The 21,427-nt window shown below is 46.1% G+C and overlaps 1 protein-coding gene across 2 annotated transcripts in view; it reads left to right on the top strand.

The window, feature by feature from the left end:
- SLC9A4 (solute carrier family 9 member A4) overlaps nt 1-21,427 on the top strand; it is a 42,262-nt gene that overhangs the window by 1,231 nt on the left and 19,604 nt on the right. For both annotated transcript variants that reach the window (XM_085054304.1, XM_085054307.1), the window contains exons 2-3: nt 1,369-1,832; nt 18,393-18,652. In XM_085054304.1, coding sequence (XP_084910430.1) covers nt 1,369-1,832; nt 18,393-18,652 — 724 coding nt within the window. The remainder of the gene's footprint in view (nt 1-1,368; nt 1,833-18,392; nt 18,653-21,427) is intronic.

The following is a 21,427-nucleotide window of genomic DNA, read 5'->3' as shown; positions in this document are numbered from 1 at the left end:
TCAAATGTTTCTGTAGAACAGGCTGGTAGGTGAAACTTTTCTGGAGGTGATATTTCTCTGGAGGTGGCCTGAAGGGAAACATTTTTCATGTCATAGTCACCCAGCTGACACAAATTGTTACCAGTAACCATAATTTGCCAGTTGATGCTCTCAATCCAATTCCTACAAATGTCTTCACTGCTAACATAACAATCAAAATTTTCACAAAAAAAGTTTGTGATGGCATCAGCAGAGTGTGCTAATAGTAAAGGTATTGACCAAATTCTTTATTTATCATCCATAAAAGCACAGGACTTGTCATATGGCACATCTACTCAGTATTCTTGTTTCAAACAGGAAATAGATGCTTTAGAAGAACTGTGTGATGCCTTACAGCTGGAGCTGTTCCTTTTACTCTGAGTTTTCAAATAACATTATGTTTGGTGAAAAGTGTGGATCTGTAAGTTTCAAATATACTTGGAAGAAGGAGTTAGTCTGAATAATCTGGTTACCCAGGGAAGAAAGTTTCCAAACTGATAGCGTTTTCAGTGTTTTATTCAGGTATTATCTTCTTTCTGGATTTCAAGATTTCAGGGTGAGAAACAGTTCCAAGATCTTGAAAGGCAAAGCAATCCCCTTATTCTGCAAAACTGACAGAAGACTTGAAAATTATTTTCTAAATTAAAAAGCAGATGAGTAGAGCCATGATAATAAAATACTTTTTGGTTTTTAAAAAAGCAGTGTCCTAAATAAATTATTGGAAATTTCCTAAAAATATTTTTATGTTCCTTTGTTTTTGAAGATTGATAATTCAAGAGTCACAGAAATACAGTCATGGCATTACCTTCTAGAGTTACAACTTGAAGTGTGATGTAGCTTCAGGCATGGAGGCCAGACATTGGATTTAAAGGTTTATTGGACTGCCTCATTGTCATCCTTGTAAATTTAAAAAAAAAAAAAAATCCTTACATTTGTAGTACAGGCATAGCTCATTCACAGTATGAGCACACAGTTTCTTGTATAATAACTGGATGAGCCAGTAGCAAGTGGGCAGAAAGGATTCTTGAGGAATGTTTTCTTCCCAAATTGTGGAGGATCTTTTCAAAGAGGTTTCTGCCCTCCCAGAAGTGGATTTTAAGCTCAGAAATGCTTAAAATCAGGAGCTGGGGAGCAGGAAGGGAAAAAATTAATGTTTAAACTCTTGCCCTTCTTTAGTGATACAAGTATGGGAATGTTAATTTTGAAGGCAACAGTACTGCCTCTTTTTGCCTTCATAATGCTTAGAGCAAAAGCTGGCTGTATGAAGACAAAGTGTTCAAACCAAGTCAAAACACCTGTCTGACATCAGGTTAATTTAAAATTAAGTAATGGCCTAATGTTTTCTTCAAGGTTTCCATATCTACCACCAATTGCCAAGACTCATGCCTGAAAGCTGCATCCTGATTGCCATTGGAGCACTAGTAGGAGGAATCATCTTTGCTTCCCATCACAAATCCCCACCAGTGATGAACTCTAGTATTTACTTCCTGTATCTCCTTCCCCCCATTGTCCTGGAGGAGGGTTATTTCATGCCAACTCGCCAATTTTTTGAAAACATTGGGTCCATTCTGTGGTGGTCTGTTCTGGGAGCTTTGCTAAACTCATTTGGGATTGGCCTCTGCCTCTATGGAGTCTGCCAGATTGAAGCCTTTGGCCTGACTGACGTGAACCTGCTGCAGAACCTGCTCTTTGGCAGCATGATTTCAGCAGTGGATCCCGTGGCAGCTCTGGTGGTTTTTGAAGAAGCCTCTGTCAATGAGCAGCTTTACATGATGATTTTTGGAGAGTCATTGTTGAATGATGGCATAACTGTGGTGAGTTTCTTTCCACCCCTTGTCTTCCCCTCTTTGGACTCTTGTGGCTTGTAGGGTCACTGGGCACAGGACAAGAGCAGCTCTAAGGAGACCCTGATACATTATTTGTTTTATGACTACTCCACTTGATTACACACATGGGATTTTAATGTATGCAAAAATTACATCTTATATTACCTCTTTAAAAGGATATATTTTAGAGCTACTGGAAGAGGGAAACACACATAATATGAGATGTGCTCTTGCATTCACTGAAGTGAATGGATAAGCTATAGCTGACTTTCCTTGTAGGATCAGGGTAGGACCTTGGAATGTTCTTGATGTTGTGAAAGCAAATAAATAAAAAATTGTACTGCTTAAAGACTGAAGGCAGCAAGGGTAGAAATGCAGGAGACCTTGCTTTGTCATATACCTGAGAGAGTCCTCTGGAAAAAAAAACAAACAAAAAGCAAGCCAGATGTAGATAACTGGAGGCCACACTCTGTCCTCCAGCCCCTTCTAGAAATTTCATCAGAGACATTAGACAGGAATTCCAAATACCACTAATAATTTCACATAACTCTGTTTCTATCAGTAAAAAAATTAACATCAGACAAATGTTTGCCTTTTTTTGGCTGTCTCATCATAAGTATCTAGAAACAATGTTTCCTGAATAAGAGAGATGTTGTTTGGTTGGTTGTGCTTTATTATTGTTGTTGTTTGTTGTTTTCTTTTCTTTTTAATAAGAAAATAATGTTTTCACAGAGCTCCTTTTGCTAATATTTTCCCCCTTATCTCATTAGTTCTGCTAAAATTGGAGTATCCTGATATTGTAGCTGCAAATCAGAAGTGACAAGAACATTTAAAATACACATTTTTCAGGGAAAAAATTTCAAGCAGGAAATTTATTGCTCAGAAACCAACAGGACTGCTCATGTGGTACAAGTTAACAGCAGGTTAAGGAGTTTCACTAGATAAGATCTTTACAGAATTTAAATCACAGGAATCTAAAACACATAAAAACTATTCAGATACTGCTACACATGAGGTACCTGCACAACTCAGACTTGTAAAGTCTGTACAGAGTTCACTGCTGAAAGGCTTCATGGGAGAAGTGCAGAATACAGAGAAAAGGAACAAAGTAACTTCTTGCAGCCACAGCCTATTGATCATAAACTCTTCCTCTTGGTGATCAGAGATATAGGGGTGATGTAGAACTAAGGGACAAGGGTTATTTAATTTACATGCAAAGAACTTGGGTGCTACAGTTGAAACAGAAAAATCCCCAATGTGTCTATCCCTTACACTTGTATTTTTGGTTCCTTTAGATACTCACCTCAAAAATGTAATGCCTCTTTTTCACACTGGAAGAGATTTTTTCATGCTTTTTTGACAGGCTCACTACTTTGCCTTTTCTTTTCTCCCAGCTGTTTATGATGCAGGTCCAACTCATGATGGTATTTACCTGAGCTTTCAGTCAGGATCCTGTTACAGGAAAAATGTGCAGTGACAGCCTTTTAAAACAGTGTGACTTAGGCATTCCTCAGCAGCACTGTGTGTTAGTAAAAGAGATGAAAGGGCTGTATAAGGGGTATGTTGGGTACACCACTGAGAGCTCCTATTGCCCCACACGCCCTCATTTTTGGGGCTCATCTCAGAGCAGCTCTGTTGCCATCAGTTAGTCAGCTCCTGCTATTGCATCTCTGCATCAACCACCACTCATCCCTTTTCTGAGCACCTGAGTTTTCAAAATCTTTACCTGGCTTCACACTTAAGACTGAAGTATTTGTCACCTGAGTGGTGTCCAGTAAGTGACTTTCTCCTCTCTGAGATCCCGCTTAGATTTTTTTCAAGACTTTAAAACTATTTATCTCAGGTGTCTTATCTTACCATTTCCTTCTCTTTCTCTCTTAGCAGTTTCATTTGAGTTAACTCTAAGTGTTTAAAAAAGATAATATCACCAAGATATATTAAGCATACATATTTTTTATTGTGTAAAAACAAATATCCCCTGGTTCTCTCCAGCCTGCTTATCAGCTTGAACATTTTTTTTTCCCCAGCAGGAAAAACTGGTATGAGTTTTTCTGAACTTGTGTGTTACATTTGGGGCAACGACTACTCTGTCTCCTATATTTAGTTCAATATCCTGGTATAAAAAAAGAAATTACAAAATAACCGATTGTGGAATTATAATTATAATCCAGAAGTTATGACTGTGCCTTAAGAGGCTGGGAGAAAACTGGATAATTTACCGTTTTTACCCATTGGTACCTTTTACTGTTCTCAGCAGGGCCATGTCCATGGATGGAACAAGAAGGCTCCAAGTCCTGTTAATTGTTTCTCTCTCCAGTTATTTCTGAGTGGACTGTTAGCATCAGAATAGTTCAGACAGCAGCAGGGCTGGACCTAGGATACATCATACATCAGTGGAATTTCAGAACCCTGTTCAAGAAAGTGTTGAAAATCCACTGTAGATCTTATTCAAACCTGAACTCTAGTGGAATACCTTGATTTTGCTGTGAAGTGTTTCAGGCATCTGATGCTCTGCTCCCACACACACACCCAAATAATTTTGTTTCTAAACAGGATCTGAACACCTGTATGAATCAGGAAATGGAATATTCCCTGACTGCTTCATCTCTGAGGCTTGATTTTTAGAAACACTAAGAACAAATACATATCATGCTGCACTCAAAATGAGTGGCAGTGACAGTTCTCTAATGAAACCCTCTCTTCTTTGTATGCAGCACAACAGTTAAATCTAATACATGTTGAAGACCCAAGTAAACTAATTTTTTTTTTATTTGAGGATATTTGAAATTTACTCTTTGGTGTCACTGAGAAAGACTTTGACCACTGGTTTGGCTGCTAGGAAGGAGGATGGAGATATTATCTGTTACTGCTGTAAAAACTGTTCCACTGTGCCTAGGGTAAAACTAACGACAGGGGTCAGAGACAATTAGCAGGGTGGAAAGAAAGAATTATCAAGATTGCCTGTGGTGGTGGTTAAGGCAGTCACTTGAAAATCTTTTCTTTCAGTGCTTCTGATGTGGATGGTATGTGCAATAATTGTATATAGACCCCTGGATCATGGAGCAGTCCCTGGGGAGTCCCCTGTGGCAGCACTGTCATGCTCTCTCTTCCTCTCCCTGGCCCTAAGAGCTGCCCAGGGGTACAGCATCCTCTCGAAACAACCCAAAGCATGATGTTCTCAGAGTTGCTACATGAGACTGCTTTCAATTCATCCCTTCCTTTTGTGTGAACAAAAGCCTCCTAATCTGATTCAGGCTTTCCTACTGTACAAAGAATTTGAGTATTCCATTTACTGGCATAAACACGGCAATGTGACTTAGCCAAGCCTTACTTACAGGTACTCTTACAACAGTACAGGTTGTTGTTCAAAACAGTTTACTCCCACAAAGCATGTTACAAAAAAAATTGAAATTATGTCATATTTCCATGACTTCCATTTTGATGCCAAATCAGTTAAACAATACAGATGCTTTAGGAACTAGAAAAGGGGGGAAAAAATCTTGTTAAGTCATTTACCAAAAATAAATTTCTTTCTTCATAAGTCAGCATTGATTCATGCCTTGGTATAATTTATAAAGAATCACAAGTCTTAGAAAGAGGTCAAAATCTACAAGAGAGGGGAATAGAGAGAAAACAGGCTCTGAGATTAAAAGCTATATGGTAGGTGTGGTGAGTTCTGCTTACTGTGGAGACACAAACACTCTTTTCCTTATCTGCCACTGAAAAGCCAAATTTCATACACCAGCATTAGGAAAATGTGGTTCTGGGTGTTTGCTTAAATGAAATATTTTGTTTGGCTTTATCTGTCTCCCAGAGCTATTAGCAATGAACCTCCTGGAGAGCAGACTGTGTGACATCTCAAGGTCATTTGTGCCCAGCAGCCATTTAAGATTAGATAGTAGCTGAGCAGTAATTATTATCCTAATGAGCTTGACTCTTCTACCTGCAAATACCTGCTTTAGTCTTCTTAATAACCTTCTGGAATTAACTAGATGAAGAAGAAAGACCAAAGAAAACCATAAAATGCAAATTACTTTGGTCTATTTGTTGTTTTTGAACTAATGCTTTAGTGAAACAGCTTTGGAGAGCTTGTGTCTTTAGTTGTTTCCCAAATTCTCTTCAAAACTGAAAGGTGACTTTCATGTGTTACACACTCACTGTAAACAGATCTGACAGGACTTAATATTAACTGATTGTCAGCAACCTATAAGGCCTTTTTATTACTACACCACTCATTACTCTGGAAATTTTCTACTCGTTTCTAAAAGATGAATGGAAGTGGAATATGCTGAAAATTTTTCTTTACCAGTTTCTGCAGAATTGAAATTATTGATAATAAAAGTATGGTAAAGTTTTGTACTTTAAACTAAACAAGTTATCCTTACATACAAAATTGTATAACACATTGTATAAATTATAATTTGCATTACATTCAATATTTTTTTAATCTGACATTATTTTCTTTCAATTTTTGTAATTTCAAACTTTCTAGTCAAAATGCGTATGTGTGAAGGATCTTAGACCGTTCAGAGTGCCGCAGTATTTGGTCCTTACTTTGAGATTGTTCTCTGTGGAGGTGGTTAAATGGCAACATACCTCAAATATATGAGGATAGACAGACTTTATTTATCTAGCTAGAGACAATATCAAACCTAGGCTACCACCTCCCCTCCCCTCCTCTCCCCTTTTCTGTTTTCCTTTTCTGTCATTTTCTTTCATTTTCTCTTTCTTTTCATTTCCTTTTCTTTTTCCTTTTCTTTTTCTTTCCATTCCTTCTCTCTCTCTATCTCTTGCTTTTTCTCTTTCTCTCCTTCTAGCCTTCTCTCTTTCTATCTCATTATTTCTTCAATAAAAACAATCCAATTGACTTTGCCATGTGCTCTCTTTTGCACCTTACTTCAGGCATAGCCATTTGAGCCATGAAATCACAATTTGCTTTAGCCCTAAAGGATCGTAGAGTAAAACAAGGGAAAATGATCATTCTCTTTTTCAATTGTTTTTAATCTGCGGTTTAGATGGGGTTTGTTTGTTCTGTTCGTCGCACCTTTCAGTGATGTTGGCAACCCGTGCAGAAGCAAGGCTACAGGCAGCACCGAGAAAGGAAGGAGGAGGAGAGGGGAGGGGAAAGAGAAGGAGGAGGTGGGGAGAGACTGTGAGCTCCTGGGTGCAGTAGGGAAAGGGACAGGGAAAGGGACAGGGACCGCGCCCGGATGGGAAAGGGGACAAAATGTTGCCAATTGGGACCAAAATGTTGCTCGCCTCTCGGGGGAAGGAAACACACTGCCTCAGCTGACCTGTTGAAACAAATCAACAGGTTTTGCTTCCAACACTTTGTCCCCTCTCAATTCCATTGAAATGTGAGCAGTTTCTCACTGGCATTTCACATGATTTGAAAACCCGGGTCAGACCAAGGGGCTGGAAGCCCACGAGTCCCGGGGCTGCTCCACTCCACGCCACTTGCAGTGGCTGCGGCTGTTGCAGGATGGCCGCAGGTGGCCCTTGGTGACACGGGCGCCTTGTGTCAGGGCCCTGGCTCTGTGAGGCGGGACATGACAGTGCCCAAAGGCCCTTGTGACATCAGAGAGCCGTGCCCTGGCTGAGGGTATCCAAGGCGCACTGCAGGGCCCTGCCCTGGCCAGTCCCAGGAGACCTGCTGTGTTATCAGCAAGCAGCTCCCGGGACTCTGTGCTGCAGCGTGTCCGAAATGGCAGAGCGGAAGGGAAGGACCAACTCACAGCCCCCCAGCCCCTCGCCTGCCCTGCTGGGAGCCCAGGCCAGCAGTGAGCAGCAGCAGGAGGCAGAGGGGAGTTGGGTCTTGGAGAAGGGGGTCTTGGCTGGGGAGCTGGAGCTTCCCCAGCGTGACCATGGGGAAGAGCCAGAGGTCTCCCCAGAAGAAATGAAGAAAGACCAGGATGTGACCCCAGGGGCAGGTTGCAGAGGGCCAGAGCTGTCCCCAGGAGATGCCAGGAGTTACCAGGTAGTCTCCAGCTGGGAAGAAGGCAGTGAGCAAGAGCTGTCTGAAGACGACAGCGACATCTGGGAAGACTGTTTTGACTACTGGGTGTCCACAAGAGAACAGGACAAATGGAGCAAGGGAGAACCGTCCCTGGGAGAAGCCCTTAGCGTCCAAGAAGTGTCTGACTGGGAAGAAGGCATGGAGCAAGGGCTTCTCCAGGGACAATGCGGTAGCTCCCCCAGGGTGTCGGACTGGGAAGAAGCCAGCCAGGAAGAGCTGTCCCCCCAAGAAGCCAGCAGCTACCAAGAACACTCGGATTGGGAAGAGAGCGCTGGCCAAGAGCTCTGTGAAGAGCAAGGCTCCATGGGCCAGGACCTGTCCAAAGGCAGCAGAGGGAAGAGCTCCTTGATGCAGTCCAGCTGCCAGGACACCGGAGACAGGGAGCTGGCACAGGACGGCTGGGGAGACACGGGTGACCACGGGAGCTTTGAGTGGGACAACGTGAGCCTCCTGGAGCTGCAGGAGGAGGAGGAAGCAGATGCCAGGCAGCAAAGACTGGCGCTTATGACAGCAGGCGGGCGCCCTGTGCCTTTTCCTCGGGAGGCCTGGGTTGAGCAGCTGTCACTGGGGCCGTGCCCCCGAGTGCCGCTCTGGGCCACGGTGGCCCTTCAGGAAGCCCGAGCCACCGCGGCCTCTCCCAGCCTGGCCCAGCAGGTGCCCGAGGCATGGCCCGAGAGCCCGGGGCCTGCCCAGCCGGGAGCCCAGGCCCTCAGCCAGCAGCCGCTTCCCTGCAAGAAGCGTCCCTCGCGCTTCAGGCGGGCGCTGCGGGCACTGCAGAGGGCCCTGGTTTGCTTCCCCTGCATGGGGACACTGCCAGAGGATTAGCACCTGCGGCCAGCCCCTCTCATGTGGGAATGATTCCGTGCTGATCCTTTGGGATTGTATCCGTGAGGATTCAGCACAGGAAGGAGTTGTTTCTCCCCGGACACAACTGCAAAGAGCCAGACTGTGACTCAGGCAATTTGTACAAGACAAAATGAAGTTGCCTGTAAGGAATAGAATTAGCAATAAAAAACCTCAAAAACCCCTGACCAAAAAAATGCAGAAAACCCTCACAAAACCACAAAAAGAATAAGAATAGGAATGATAATAGTAAGAAGAAAATAATGGAAGATGAAGAAGTAGAAGTTCTAAAAAGAGTAAGAGTAAGAAGAAAACAAGATGAATATTAAGGTTAGAAATAATAATAGGAAGAAGACTAAGACTAAGACTAAGGCTAAGAAGAATAAGCTAATATAGAGGATGGAATTATAGTAGTAGTAAACAATACTAGGAAGACTGAAGACCTGAATAATAAGAAGAAAATATCAAAGAAGAAGAAATAGTGTTAGTAAGGAAAAACAAGCAAAAAACCCACACCAAGAAAACCACAGCCCCCCCCAAACACACAATAGGAAAAGAATTAGGAATAACATTAAAAGGATGAAGAAGAGGAAGAAGTAGTACTAAATAAGAAAAGGAAGAAGAAGAAGAAGTAGTGCAAGAATAAGAGCAAAAAAAATAATTAACAAGAAGAAGAAGAAGAAACAATAAGAAGACATACAAGAAAAAGAACAAGGACAACTCTAAAGAAGAACAACAACAACAAAAACAACAACAAAAAAGAATGAGAATGAGAATGAGAATGAGAATGAGAATGAGAATGAGAATGAGAACAAGAACAGTAATTGGAATGTGAACAAGAATAAGAACAAGAAGAACAAGAAGAACAAGAAGAAGGACAAGAAGAACAAGAAGAAAAAGCCCTGATGGAGAGCATCAGAGCTCCTTCTTTCTTTCCTTTTTTCTATCTCTCTCTTTCTCTCTCTTTCCCTCCCTGCCTCTGTGTCCCCTTGCTTCACCTCTGTTTCCCTTCCCTTCCCTTCCCTTCCCTTCCCTTCCCTTCCCTTCCCTTCCCTTCCCTTCCCTTCCCTTCCCTTCCCTTCCCTTCCCTTCCCTTCCCTTCCCTTCCCTTCCCTTCCCTTCCCTTCCCTTCCCTTCCCTTCCCTTCCCTTCCCTTCCCTTCCCTTCCCTTCCTTCCCTTTCCCTTCCCTTCCCTTCCCTTCCCTTCCCTTCCTTCCCTTCCCTTCCCTTTCCCCTTCCCTTCCCCTTCCCTTCCCTTTCCCCTTCCCTTTCGCCTCGCCTCGCCTCGCCTCGCCTCGCCTCGCCTCGCCTCGCCTTGCCTTCCCTTGCCTTGCCTTCCCTTGCCTTCCCTTCCCTTGCCTTGCCTTGCCTTGCCTTCCCTTGCCTTGCCTTGCCTTGCCTTCCCTTGCCTTCCCTTCCCTTGCCTTCCCTTGCCTTCCCTTGCCTTCCCTTGCCTTCCCTTGCCTTCCCTTGCCTTCCCTTGCCTTCCCTTGCCTTCCCTTGCCTTTTGCCTTTTGCCTTTTGCCTTTTGCCTTTTGCCTTTTGCCTTTTGCCTTTTGCCTTTTGCCTTTCAGTTTTTCTTGCTTTTCCTTTTCTCTTGCCTTTAGCCTTGATTTGCCTTTTGCCTTTTGCCTTTTGCCTTTTGCCTTTTGCCTTTTGCCTTTTGCCTTGATTTGCCTTTTGCCTTGCCTTTTCTGTCACCATCCCTTTTGCCTTGTCTTTCGCCTTTCCTTTTACCATTTGTTTTTCTTTGCCTTTCCTTCTGCCTTTTTCTTTTTGCCTCTAACTTTTGCCTTGCCTTTTGCCTTGCCTTGTCTTGCTTTGCCCTTTGCCTTATTTCTGCCTTTCCTTTTGCCTTTTCTTTTGCCTTTCCTCTTTGCCTTTTGCCTTGCCTTTTCTGTTGTCTTTTCTTTTTCCTGGCCTTTTTCCTGGCCTCTCCCCTCCCCTCCCCTCCCCTCCCCTCCCCTCCCCTCCCCTCCCCCTCCCTCCCTCCCTCCCCTCCTCCCCTCCCCTCCCCTCCCCTCCCCTCCCTCCCCTCCCCTCCCTCCCTCCCCTCCTCCCCTCCCTCCCTCCCCTCCCTCCCCCTCCCTCCCCTCCTCTTCGTTCCTTTTTTGTTTTCCTTTTTTTAATTTTCTTTCATTTTCTCTTTCTTTTCATTTCCTTTTCTTTTTCCTTTTCTTTTTCCTTTTCTTTTTCTATCCATTCTTTCTCTCTCTCTTTCTCTTGCTTTTTCTCTTTCTCTCCTTCTCCCCTTCTCTCTTTCTATCTCATTATTTCTTCAATAAAAACAATCCAATTGACTTTGCCATGTGCTCTCTTTTGCACCTTACTTCAGGCATAGCCATTTGAGCCATGAAATCACAATTTGCTTTAGCCCTAAAGGATCGTAGAGTAAAACAAGGGAAAATGATCATTCTCTTTTTCAATTGTTTTTAATCTGCGGTTTAGATGGGGTTTGTTTGTTCTGTTCGTCGCACCTTTCAGTGATGTTGGCAACCCGTGCAGAAGCAAGGCTACAGGCAGCACCGAGAAAGGAAGGAGGAGGAGAGGGGAGGGGAAAGAGAAGGAGGAGGTGGGGAGAGACTGTGAGCTCCTGGGTGCCTATGCCATGGCAACAGGGACAGGGAAAGGAACAGGGACAGGGACAGGGACAGGGAAAGGGACAGGGACAGGGACAGGGACAGGGACGGGGACTGCACCCGGACAGGAAAGGGGACAAAATGTTGCCATTGGGACCAAAATGTTGCTCGCCTCTTGGGGGACGGAAACACACTGCCTCAGCTGACCTGTTGACACAAATCAACAGGTTTTGCATCCAAGACTTTATCCCCTCTCAATTCCATTGAAACGTGAGCAGTTTCTCACTGGCATTTCACATGATTTTCAGCGTGTCCAAACATGCTTCAGCGTGTCCAAAATGGAGAAAGACAAGGCAAGACCGAACTTGCAGCCCCCCAGCCCCTCGCCTGCCCTGCTGGGAGCCCAGGCCAGCAGTGAGCAGCAGCAGGAGGCAGAGGGGAGTTGGGTCTTGGAGAAGGGGGTCTTGGCTGGGGAGCTGGAGCTTCCCCAGCGTGACCATGGGGAAGAGCCAGAGGTCTCCCCAGAAGAAATGAAGAAGGACCAGAATGTAACCCCAGGGGCCGGTCGCAGAGGGCCAGAGCTGTCCCCAGGAGATGCTGGCAGCCACCAGAACGTCTCCAGCTGGGAAGAAGGCAGTGAGCAAGAGCTGTCTGAAGACGACAGCGACATCTGGGAAGACTGTTTTGACTACTGGGTGTCCACAAGAGAACAGGACAAATGGAGCAAGGGAGAACCGTCCCTGGGAGAAGCCCTTAGCGTCCAAGAAGTGTCTGACTGGGAAGAAGGCACGGAGCAAGGGCTTCTCCAGGGACAATGCGGTAGCTCCCCCAGGGTGTCGGACTGGGAAGAAGCCAGCCAGGAAGAGCTGTCCCCCCAAGAAGCCAGCAGCTACCAAGAACACTCGGATTGGGAAGAGAGCGCTGGCCAAGAGCTCTGTGAAGAGCAAGGCTCCATGGGCCAGGACCTGTCCAAAGGCAGCAGAGGGAAGAGCTCCTTGATGCAGTCCAGCTGCCAGGACACCGGAGACAGGGAGCTGGCACAGGACGGCTGGGGAGACACAGGTGACCACGGGAGCCTTGAGTGGGACAATGTGAGCCTCCTGGAGCTGCAGGAGGAGGAGGAAGCAGATGCCAGGCAGCAAAGACTGGCGTTTATGACAGCAGGCGGGCGCCCTGTGCCTTTTCCTCGGGAGGCCTGGGTTGAGCAGCTGTCACTGGGGCCGTGCCCCCGAGTGCCGCTCTGGGCCACGGTGGCCCTTCAGGAAGCCCGAGCCACCGCGGCCTCTCCCAGCCTGGCCCAGCAGGTGCCCGAGGCATGGCCCGAGAGCCCGGGGCCTGCCCAGCCAGGAGCCCAGGCCCTCAGCCAGCAGCCGCTTCCCTGCAAGAAGCGTCCCTCGCGCTTCAGGCGGGCGCTGCGGGCACTGCAGAGGGCCCTGGTTTGCTTCCCCTGCATGGGGACACTGCTAGAGGATTAGCACCTGCGGCCAGGAAAAGATTCAGGAACGATGGAGAGTGACTATTGACAGAGGATGGAGGGGCAGGACACAGGGAATGGTTTCAAACTGCCACTATAGGGCTAGATGGAATATCGGGAGGTGTGGCAGCTTTTCTCACAGCTGCCGAACCTGGATTCGCGGAAGCTCAGTCTCGTCAGGCCCCAAAGGGAGCTCACAAGTGAGTCCGCAGGCGGCGCAGAGCTTCTCGGACAGAACGTAGTAGTGGAAGGCGCAGGCGCAGACAAAACAGGAGATGTAGGCTCTTGGTGAAGACTCCAGTGGGTTTATTTAGGGAGAAGGAACAAGACGAGGGGATGGAGAAGGGCTGGAGGCGTCTACTGAAGAGCCTCGAGAGGGGTTGTGTAACAGTTTTTAACGGACACTGAAAGAGGGGAGGGGTTTTTGGCTCGCAGGCCAATAGGATTACTAGTAGGGCAGATTGACAACCGTAGCAACTAATGATCTTTACTCAGGGGAGGGGAGAACATTAGACTGAACCAATTACAGTTAACTTAACCTCAGAACAAAGGCGAACATTCTAGAAACTAACCAAATAGGGAACTGGGGAGGAGGAGAGGCGGGTAGCCAATCCAGTGTTACAAAGGCACATATTCATGAGGCAGGGCCCAGAGCATCCTGGGAGTGACTTACGAAGTCACTCTAAGTTAAATGTTCTCCCATCCCCAGGACTCCTCTGGTGCCCAAGCACTTGCTGGTAAATTTGGGTAGATAGCTCCGCAAGGGCTACTGCAACAGGGAGAGAATTGTTCCCTGGGAGGGTGGGCAGGCCCTGGCACAGGGTGACAGAGAAGCTGTGGCTGCCCCTGGATCCCTGCAAGTGTTCCAGGCCAGGTTGGACACTGGGGCTTGAAGCAGCCTGGGACAGTGGGAGGTGTCCCTGCCAGGGCAGGGGTGGCACTGGATGGGCTTTAATTGTCACTCCAATGCCAAACCAGGACATGGTGTAGTCTGGAGCTACAACAGTTGTAACTGATTTCACTTGGACATTTCACACCTGAAATCCTTGGCTGTCCTAACAAAAACTGAGGACAGACTCTGGAAGTTCATAACTCTGTCACTCTTACAAGATCAATGCACACCTGGGCAGACCTGATGTCATCTTTCTCTGGAAACATCAGAGGGAGCAGATAACATGAGGAATCAGTTACAGCTAATTTTTGTAGGCAGAATTACTTTACTAGTAAGATTTGCTGGAATGCAATTTAGAACCTGCATGCTCATCTTTCCCCTGCAATGCCTCTTACAGTTTGCCTTCAGCCTAAGGTTTCATTACATGATTAAAGACTTAAAAGTTATAACTTACTCTGTGATCTGAAGGCACGAGCTTAAGTGCTGTGCAATTCAAGTTTAAATTCATACAGTTCCTCACTGTGTGTTTCTGTAAATTCAAAAATGGCATAATCCTGTGAGAAAACAGCGTTTCCTCAACAGGCAGCCACCAAAACTAACACCAGGGAAATTCTTGTGCTGTCCTGACAGTGCATGTCTAACATTCCTACTTGAGCCATGTTTCTCAGATATTCATTTTGAGACAGAAATAACAAACAGCAGCTTTGCAGTGTGAAACAACCAAATCAAATCACTGACCACAGGCCTTAACCTTCAAAGGCTTCAGATCATCCAGGCACTTCAACACTTGCCTGAAGAGAAACCATTCAATACGTGAGTTGATCCACCAACAGGAGTTGATTGAGCAACCTGTTTCATATATAACTTGTTAAATAGCTTGGAAGAATCAAAGCCACGAGCAACACAGCCTGGTGGCAATAACATCCAGTGGCGAGGAACTGAGCAGGCTTACTGAAGGGGATGCTGCCTTTGGCTGTAGCAATCAAAACCCATCAATATTTTGAGATTAAGTATAGTACAGGCAACCATTTCACACAGACAAGAAAACAGAGCAATGAATGCTAAGCAGTCTGTTCATCTTATGGAGAATAAACCAAAGTGAACCACCTGTGCAGTTCAAAACACACTTTGTGCACATCTCCCTCTAGTGGGCTCAAATCCCCAGAAAATGGGCAAAATCTGGGAATTCCTCTAGGGAGACACAAGTGTTAAGGATAACTGCTAGAGAGTATCTTCTTTATGTATTTTATATAGCGTAGAAAATGCCACGGAGATCTGGTGAAATGCTAAAACCACAAGATGCAGAAGACAGGCGGAAGGTGAGGGGAAGCCTTATTTGGCTTGTAAACATTTATTTAAGCCGCTGAGCAGCCTCCTCCAACACAGCAGCCACGGGGATCCCCCCGTGACCCCTGAGGCTCAGTTCACCTGTCTCTGGGGAGCTCAATTTCACAGTGAGCACCTGGAGAAATCCTCCCAGCAATGGGAAAAATCCCACCAGGTGTGTCCACTTGTAGGGGAGGTCTCCAAATTCACCCCAAAAGGGGGTGCAGCTTCTGTGGGCCCAAATCAACCAGTCCAAGTGACTTGATGGTGCTTTTAGCACAGAAAATCCCGGATCTGATTGCATGCTTCCCTGTCAGCAGGGCCGGGGCTAGGCCAGAGCACAGGCCTGCCTGGCTGGCAGGGCTTTCCCTCAATGCTCTACCAGGCAGCCTCTCTTCATTCATGCCCGTTGGGAAAGTTCCTTACAATGATCCATTCCTTGCAGGTCACTACACAAGGTTACAAAAGGCTGGCAGAAGCACCTTTGCCATCTCCTTCAAGCTCCCTGCTGGCATCAGTCCCATCATGGCCAGGATCCATCTGGTCACTCAGCTCTGACTGAGGCCTGCGGCTCAGGCCTAAGCATGTCAGCCAGCCGGTGTGAGGGAGGATGGGTGCTCACCAGCCCCGAGCAGAGCTGACAGCGCAGCCCCAAAGCTCTGCTCCTACTGCCTTCTTGGCTGGGGGGAGTGTGGCAAAGCTGGCCTCAGCACGTGAGCCTGTGGCCTATGGCCTCGCCCAGGCCGAAGCCAGCCCGAGCTGATTTTCAGCACAGCTGCTGCTGCCTTTGGCTCTCTTCCTTCTTCCCCCTCAGTCTTGTTTCCTTGTGCCTAGACGTGAGGCCATTGAACCACCATTGAGCTACCACTGAGGCATTAATTAGCCACCTAATGGTAGCCACTGAGCTACCATGAAGTGTCCCCTCAGGGGTAGCTCAAGTGCTGTGAGGCAGCTGAAGCCACAGCCCAAAGCTGCAGTGGGGCGAAGGAGGGTTGAGCTTCTGTGCTCTCGGCTCCCTGAGACAGTTTTGCCGGAATGGGCAGCAGTGCTTCCCAGCAACGTTGCAGATATTGCCATGACAGCTGGGTCTCTGACGGCCCTGCTGGGAGCCAGAAACCCAGCGAGGCTTTGGACACAGGCCACAGCCCAGCCCAGCCCCATCCTGCAGAGCCCTGGCCATGCTGGCTTGGCCTCTTTGGGGCACGAGCGCTCGGCCAGATGGACACAGCTAGGGCCTTGCGGTCAGTGGCTCCACGGGCAGCTGCAGGCCAGGGAGCAGGGGAGTCCCTCAGGGGTCTGCCTTGGCCCTGGGCGCTGCAATGGCCTTGCCAGTGGCTCAGAGAGTGGATGGAGCTCCCCTCAGCATGGGCTGGGAATGGCACAGGAGCCGAGCAGGGCAGGGGCTGAGGAGGAGGAGGACTCGGGCGAGCCCATGGCTGAGAAGCTCAGCCAGAGCAGGCAAGGTGTGCTGCCAGCCCAGAAAGGCAGCCCTGTCTGGGGCTACACGGCAATGAGCCCAGGGCAGCAGCTCAAGGCAGAGCCTTCTGTTCCTCTGCTCCATTTCTGGCAGAGCCCAGTGGGAACACGACAGCCATGTCTGGGGACCCGCAGAAGGAGGACTTGGAGCTGCTGCTGGTGCCTTAAATTGCTAGAAAAAATTTTTAGATGCAGACACACAGTATAGGAAAGGGGTTTCACTTTGGTTTAATAGGATCTCAGATGCACACTGACGAACAAGCAAGCCTCTGACGATATCTCCCGTATACAATTTATGGACAGCTTAGATTAGAATACCTATCTAAAAGTCTCTAATAAGAAGTTTAACAAATGAAGTAATTGCCCCCTTATTAAAATTGCCCCCCTCCAAAAGATTACTACTTAGTTTACAAAAAACATATCTCAGTGATGGGGGCCCTGTTCAAGGTTGTGCGTCATGCTTTTGAGATTGTGGGTATGTTTCATCTTCCCCAAAGGATTCTGAGCAGGGCAAGGGGTACTAGGGTGATAGACATGTAGGGTTAAGATACAGGGAGTAAAAAGTACAGGAACGGGGAAGGGTAAAAGGTTATATATAAAGGATATATATAAAGAGAGTATAAAAGTAAAATAAAAAATACAAAAACCCATCAGGCATCACTAAGATGAGTTCAGAGGAGAGCGATGGATATCCTGCCAGAGCTGGATCACCTGTCATGATCCAGTCCTTAAGGTTCTTTGGAAATACCTCTGCCCAAATTAAGGTGCAAACGAGACCATTTGTTCTGTTCGTTGCACCTTTCAGTGATGTTGGCAACCCGTGCAGAAGCAAGGCTACAGGCAGCACCGAGAAAGGAAGGAGGAGGAGAGGGGAGGAGAAAGAGAAGGAGGAGGTGGGGAGAGACTGTGAGCTCCTGGGTGCAATAGCAACAGGGACAGGGAAAGGGACCGCGCCCGGACGGGAAAGGGGACAAAATGTTGCCATTGGGACCAAAATGTTGCTTGCCTTTCAGGGGAAGGAAACACACTGCCTCAGCTGACCTGTTGATACAAATCAACAGGTTTTGTTTCCTAGACTTTATCCCCTCTCAATTCCATTGAAATGTGAGCAGTTTCTCACTGGCATTTCACATGATTTGAAAACCCGGGTCAGACCAAGAGGCTGGAAGCCCACGAGTCCCGGGGCTGCTCCACTCCACGCCACTTGCAGTGGCTGCGGCTGTTGCAGGATGGCCGCAGGTGGCCCTTGGTGACCCCCTTTCCCCTTCCCCTTCCCCTTCCCCTTCCCCTTCCCCTTCCCCTTCCCCTTCCCCTTCCCCTTCCCCTTCCCCTTCCCCTTCCTTTTCCATTCCCAGTGATGCTTCATGATTTTTATATGTCAAATGCTACTGAAAAAGCATGTAACATTCCGGAGTCCATCTAATGAAGTTTTTCCAGTCTACTGATCCTATAGACAACCAAAATGGGATTTAAATCAACCATGTGATTTTTAGTCCCTGCCCTGCCCCATCCTGAGTCAGAAAGAGAATGTGGAGGGTAGAGCCTAGGCTTTTTAAGGCTTTTTTAAGAGCTGGCTTTTTAAGCCAGCTGGGCTTTTAACATCTGCTATAAAGACTAAAAATTAAATTTACCTTCAGAAAACAACAACAAAAAGAATATTTTTTATTACTTCAATTGCATGTGGTCCCCCAGTAACTTTCTTCTATTACACAGCCATCTACACTTCTTTTTTTTTTTTTTTCCTCTTTTTCAGGACACTTAACACACCCTTAATTCTGGGACCTGTTAAGAACCAGCTGGGATTTCAGTTGTTACTTTGCCCATCTGTCTGAAACAATTTCAGGCATACACAGACACACACGCATTGTTTCACCTATGAAATGAGTAAGCCTGCCAGGTTCAGAAAGATGCCTGACTGCTGTCTTCTTATTTTCACACGTAGGTTTTATATAACATCTTCATCGCCTTCACCCAGATGCACAGGTATGAAGAAATTGAGTTCATCGATGTCTTTGCTGGCTTTGCTCGCTTCTTCGTGGTAGGACTGGGTGGAGTCTTGTTTGGCATTGTGTTTGGATTTGTTTCGGCATTCATGACTCGATTCACCCACAACGTCTCTTCAATCGAACCCCTGCTGGTCTTCATGTTCAGCTACCTGTCATACTTGTCTGCTGAGACCCTTTACATCTCTGGCATTTTGGCGTGAGTATTCCTTACGGCTTTTGGATGATGTCTTCAAGGAAGTGGTGCTGTTTTGTGGTGTTTTGCTCAAGGCTGGTACAACACAAGCATTCTGTCTCTGGCTTAGAGATCTGCAGTGGATTGCTTCTTAGAGATGTGTAAAATGCAGTGGTAACCAGGAAAAGCAAACCCACAGTCAGTGTAGGCATAGATGTGCTACTGAGGAGTGTTGGCAAAATACTGCAAGTTGTGGCTAAAGTGGCCAGTGCTGCCACTATCTGTCTGCTGCCTCTGATAAGATCAGCAGCAGGAGAGAATGATTTGATAATACATCAGTTTATCTGTATTTACTTCTAAGCAGCATCACCATCAGATTACAAGTGAGCTGTAAAGAAATGAATGTGGAAAATATAAGAAAGAACATCCAAGTGCTTACTTTTGCATACAGCTGTGAACATCAGCTCTAGCATGATTTACTGGAACATTTGAATTGCATCACTGGGATTGAAACTGGGCAAAACCAGATGAAACAGAACATCACCTTCACACGTATACTTATAGTCATGTATATGAGTATTGAAAATCATATTTTGGTGTGGTCAGAATATTTTGATGCTGCTGCAATGCTGGGGATGTGTTCCTCAATGTATGTGATGGCGTGGGTGCCTGCTGCAGAGAGAAAGCTGACAGGTTGGACTGGAGTAAATGCAGAGAAGGTTAGTATTGTGGGAAGGAAAGAGGATAGCAGCAGGAAAGGAGTTGGAAGAAAAAGGAAGGAATAGGGATGGAAGTGAAAGAGTTAAGGAGAAAACTTAAGGTGGCAGGTGACTTTCAAGGATACCACACCAAAGATCCCATCTGCAGGGCGAAGCATAAAGAGATGGGAACCTCACGCTGCTAAATACTCCAGCTGGTGCTGCTGGCTGCTGTAGGCTCAGTGCACAGCTGGTGGGTAGCAGGAGCCTTGCATGGCCCATAAAGGCTCTGAACTTTCATGATGGGTCTTGGAGGAACCCATCTTCCAGAAAAGACTTCCCTTTATTGAGAACAAACCAGTTTAAACCTAACAAACACAAGCACATGGCTTCTGCTGTCCAGACAGGTGCATTTACTCACCTCAACTTGTGAAACTCTGATTTCATTGAATTGCAGAATGGTTTGGGTTGGAAGGGACATTTAAAGGCCATCTAGTCCAATGCCTTTGCAATGAGCAGGGACATCTTCAGCTAGATTAAGTTGCCCAGAGCCCCATCCAAACTGGCCTTGATTGTTTCCAATGGGACATCTGCCACCATTCTGGGCAACCTGGTCCAATGCTTCATGACTCTCATTGTAAAAAAGCTTTTCCTTATATCTGTTCTAAATCTACCTAAATATTTTAGTTTAAAACCATTATCCCCGTCATATTGCAGCAGGTGCTACTAAAAATTTTGTCCCCATCTTTCTTAAAGGCCTCCTTTAAATGTCAAAAGATTGAAATAAGGTGCTCCTGAAGCCTTCTCTTCTCCAGGCTGAAGAGCCCCAGGTTGTTCAGCTTCAGAGCAGAATTGCCTTTGTAAAACCAACCTTTGCAGGATGGCCCTGGGAAGCAGTATTTGAATACTTAAACCTATTTTATAAGTAGATAGACAGGATAAAGATGATCCTGAGTGATTAGAAAAAGCAGTACTATGTTTTGCATATCCAACACCTATGCTCAGATTGAGGTAACTAGTTGAACAGGGTTAGACATCCTATGCACAGTAAGCACTGATACCATTGGACTCTTTCTTACCTGCACTGCCCAAAATACTGCTTCCCTGCCTATTGCTTGCACTAGACTGCATAGCTCTTTATTTCTTTCACTTCTTATTTTCATTAGAGTTCTGAAATTATTAGGAATATAAGAATGTTAATATAATTGGGATTTATTATTCTTACTGCTTTATTAAAGAAATTATTGCTTGTTTTAGAGATGGGAACTTATTGTCACCTTTCTGAATTATTGAGGATTCATTCATTTTTCACTTGGATCATGAAAGTCTATTATGTATGTGTATTTGAAAGTCAACAGTATTAATCATTAATGCCTAATGGCCTTGTCTTGGAGTGTCCTTGGACATGCTAAATGACTCAGCTCTACCAGGATACCCTTGAGATTTCTTTAGTGGAAATTAAATGAACAGAAACTAGAGGAAGGTTATTTAATGAACAGTCATCATTCTTTGAATTCACAATTTGTGAGAAATATCATTACAAGAAGCCCCCAAAGACTAAAGTCACATCAGTAGAAACTAGATAGGTGATGGAATGTGTTATTAGCATAGCACTCAATCTGTGTATTACCTATGGAAAATGCAAAGGGGAAAAGGGAATCCCCTTCAGCAAGGCTGATCAAAGACTGCTGCTCCATGTGATTTTCCCCAGAGTCTGTGCTGGGTGGCTGCTGATGCCTCTGAAGCAGGTTCTAGTCTTCATTAACAGTGAAGAAGTGGAAAACATTCCTTTGCTTTTTTAGGCACATTCCCCACACCATAGGTAACTAAAGGGAGAAAGACACCCCTGTAGGATAATTGAATTTTCTCCTGCTGTACAACAATGGGCTGCTGTGGTTGGAGAGTCCTGAAGCTTGCCCTGGCACTGCTGATCTGCCAGCCAGCTGTCAGGGAGCCATGGGAGCTTTGGTCCTGGCAGGGGACTACCATGATTTGCCACTGCCACTTCAAGGGACAATATCATTACTAGGCAGGTTATGTCTCTCTAACTGATCCCCCAGAAGACTGGTACAAAACCAACATGCTTGTTGTTTGAGACAAA

The sequence above is a fragment of the Lichenostomus cassidix genome, chromosome 1 (genome assembly GCF_008360975.1).
Source record: "Lichenostomus cassidix isolate B80296 chromosome 1, HeHo_3.0, whole genome shotgun sequence".
Classification (NCBI taxonomy): Eukaryota; Metazoa; Chordata; class Aves; order Passeriformes; family Meliphagidae; genus Lichenostomus; species Lichenostomus cassidix.
The sequence above is the reverse complement of the archived record's forward strand: the minus strand, read 5'-3'. Positions and strand labels throughout refer to the sequence as shown.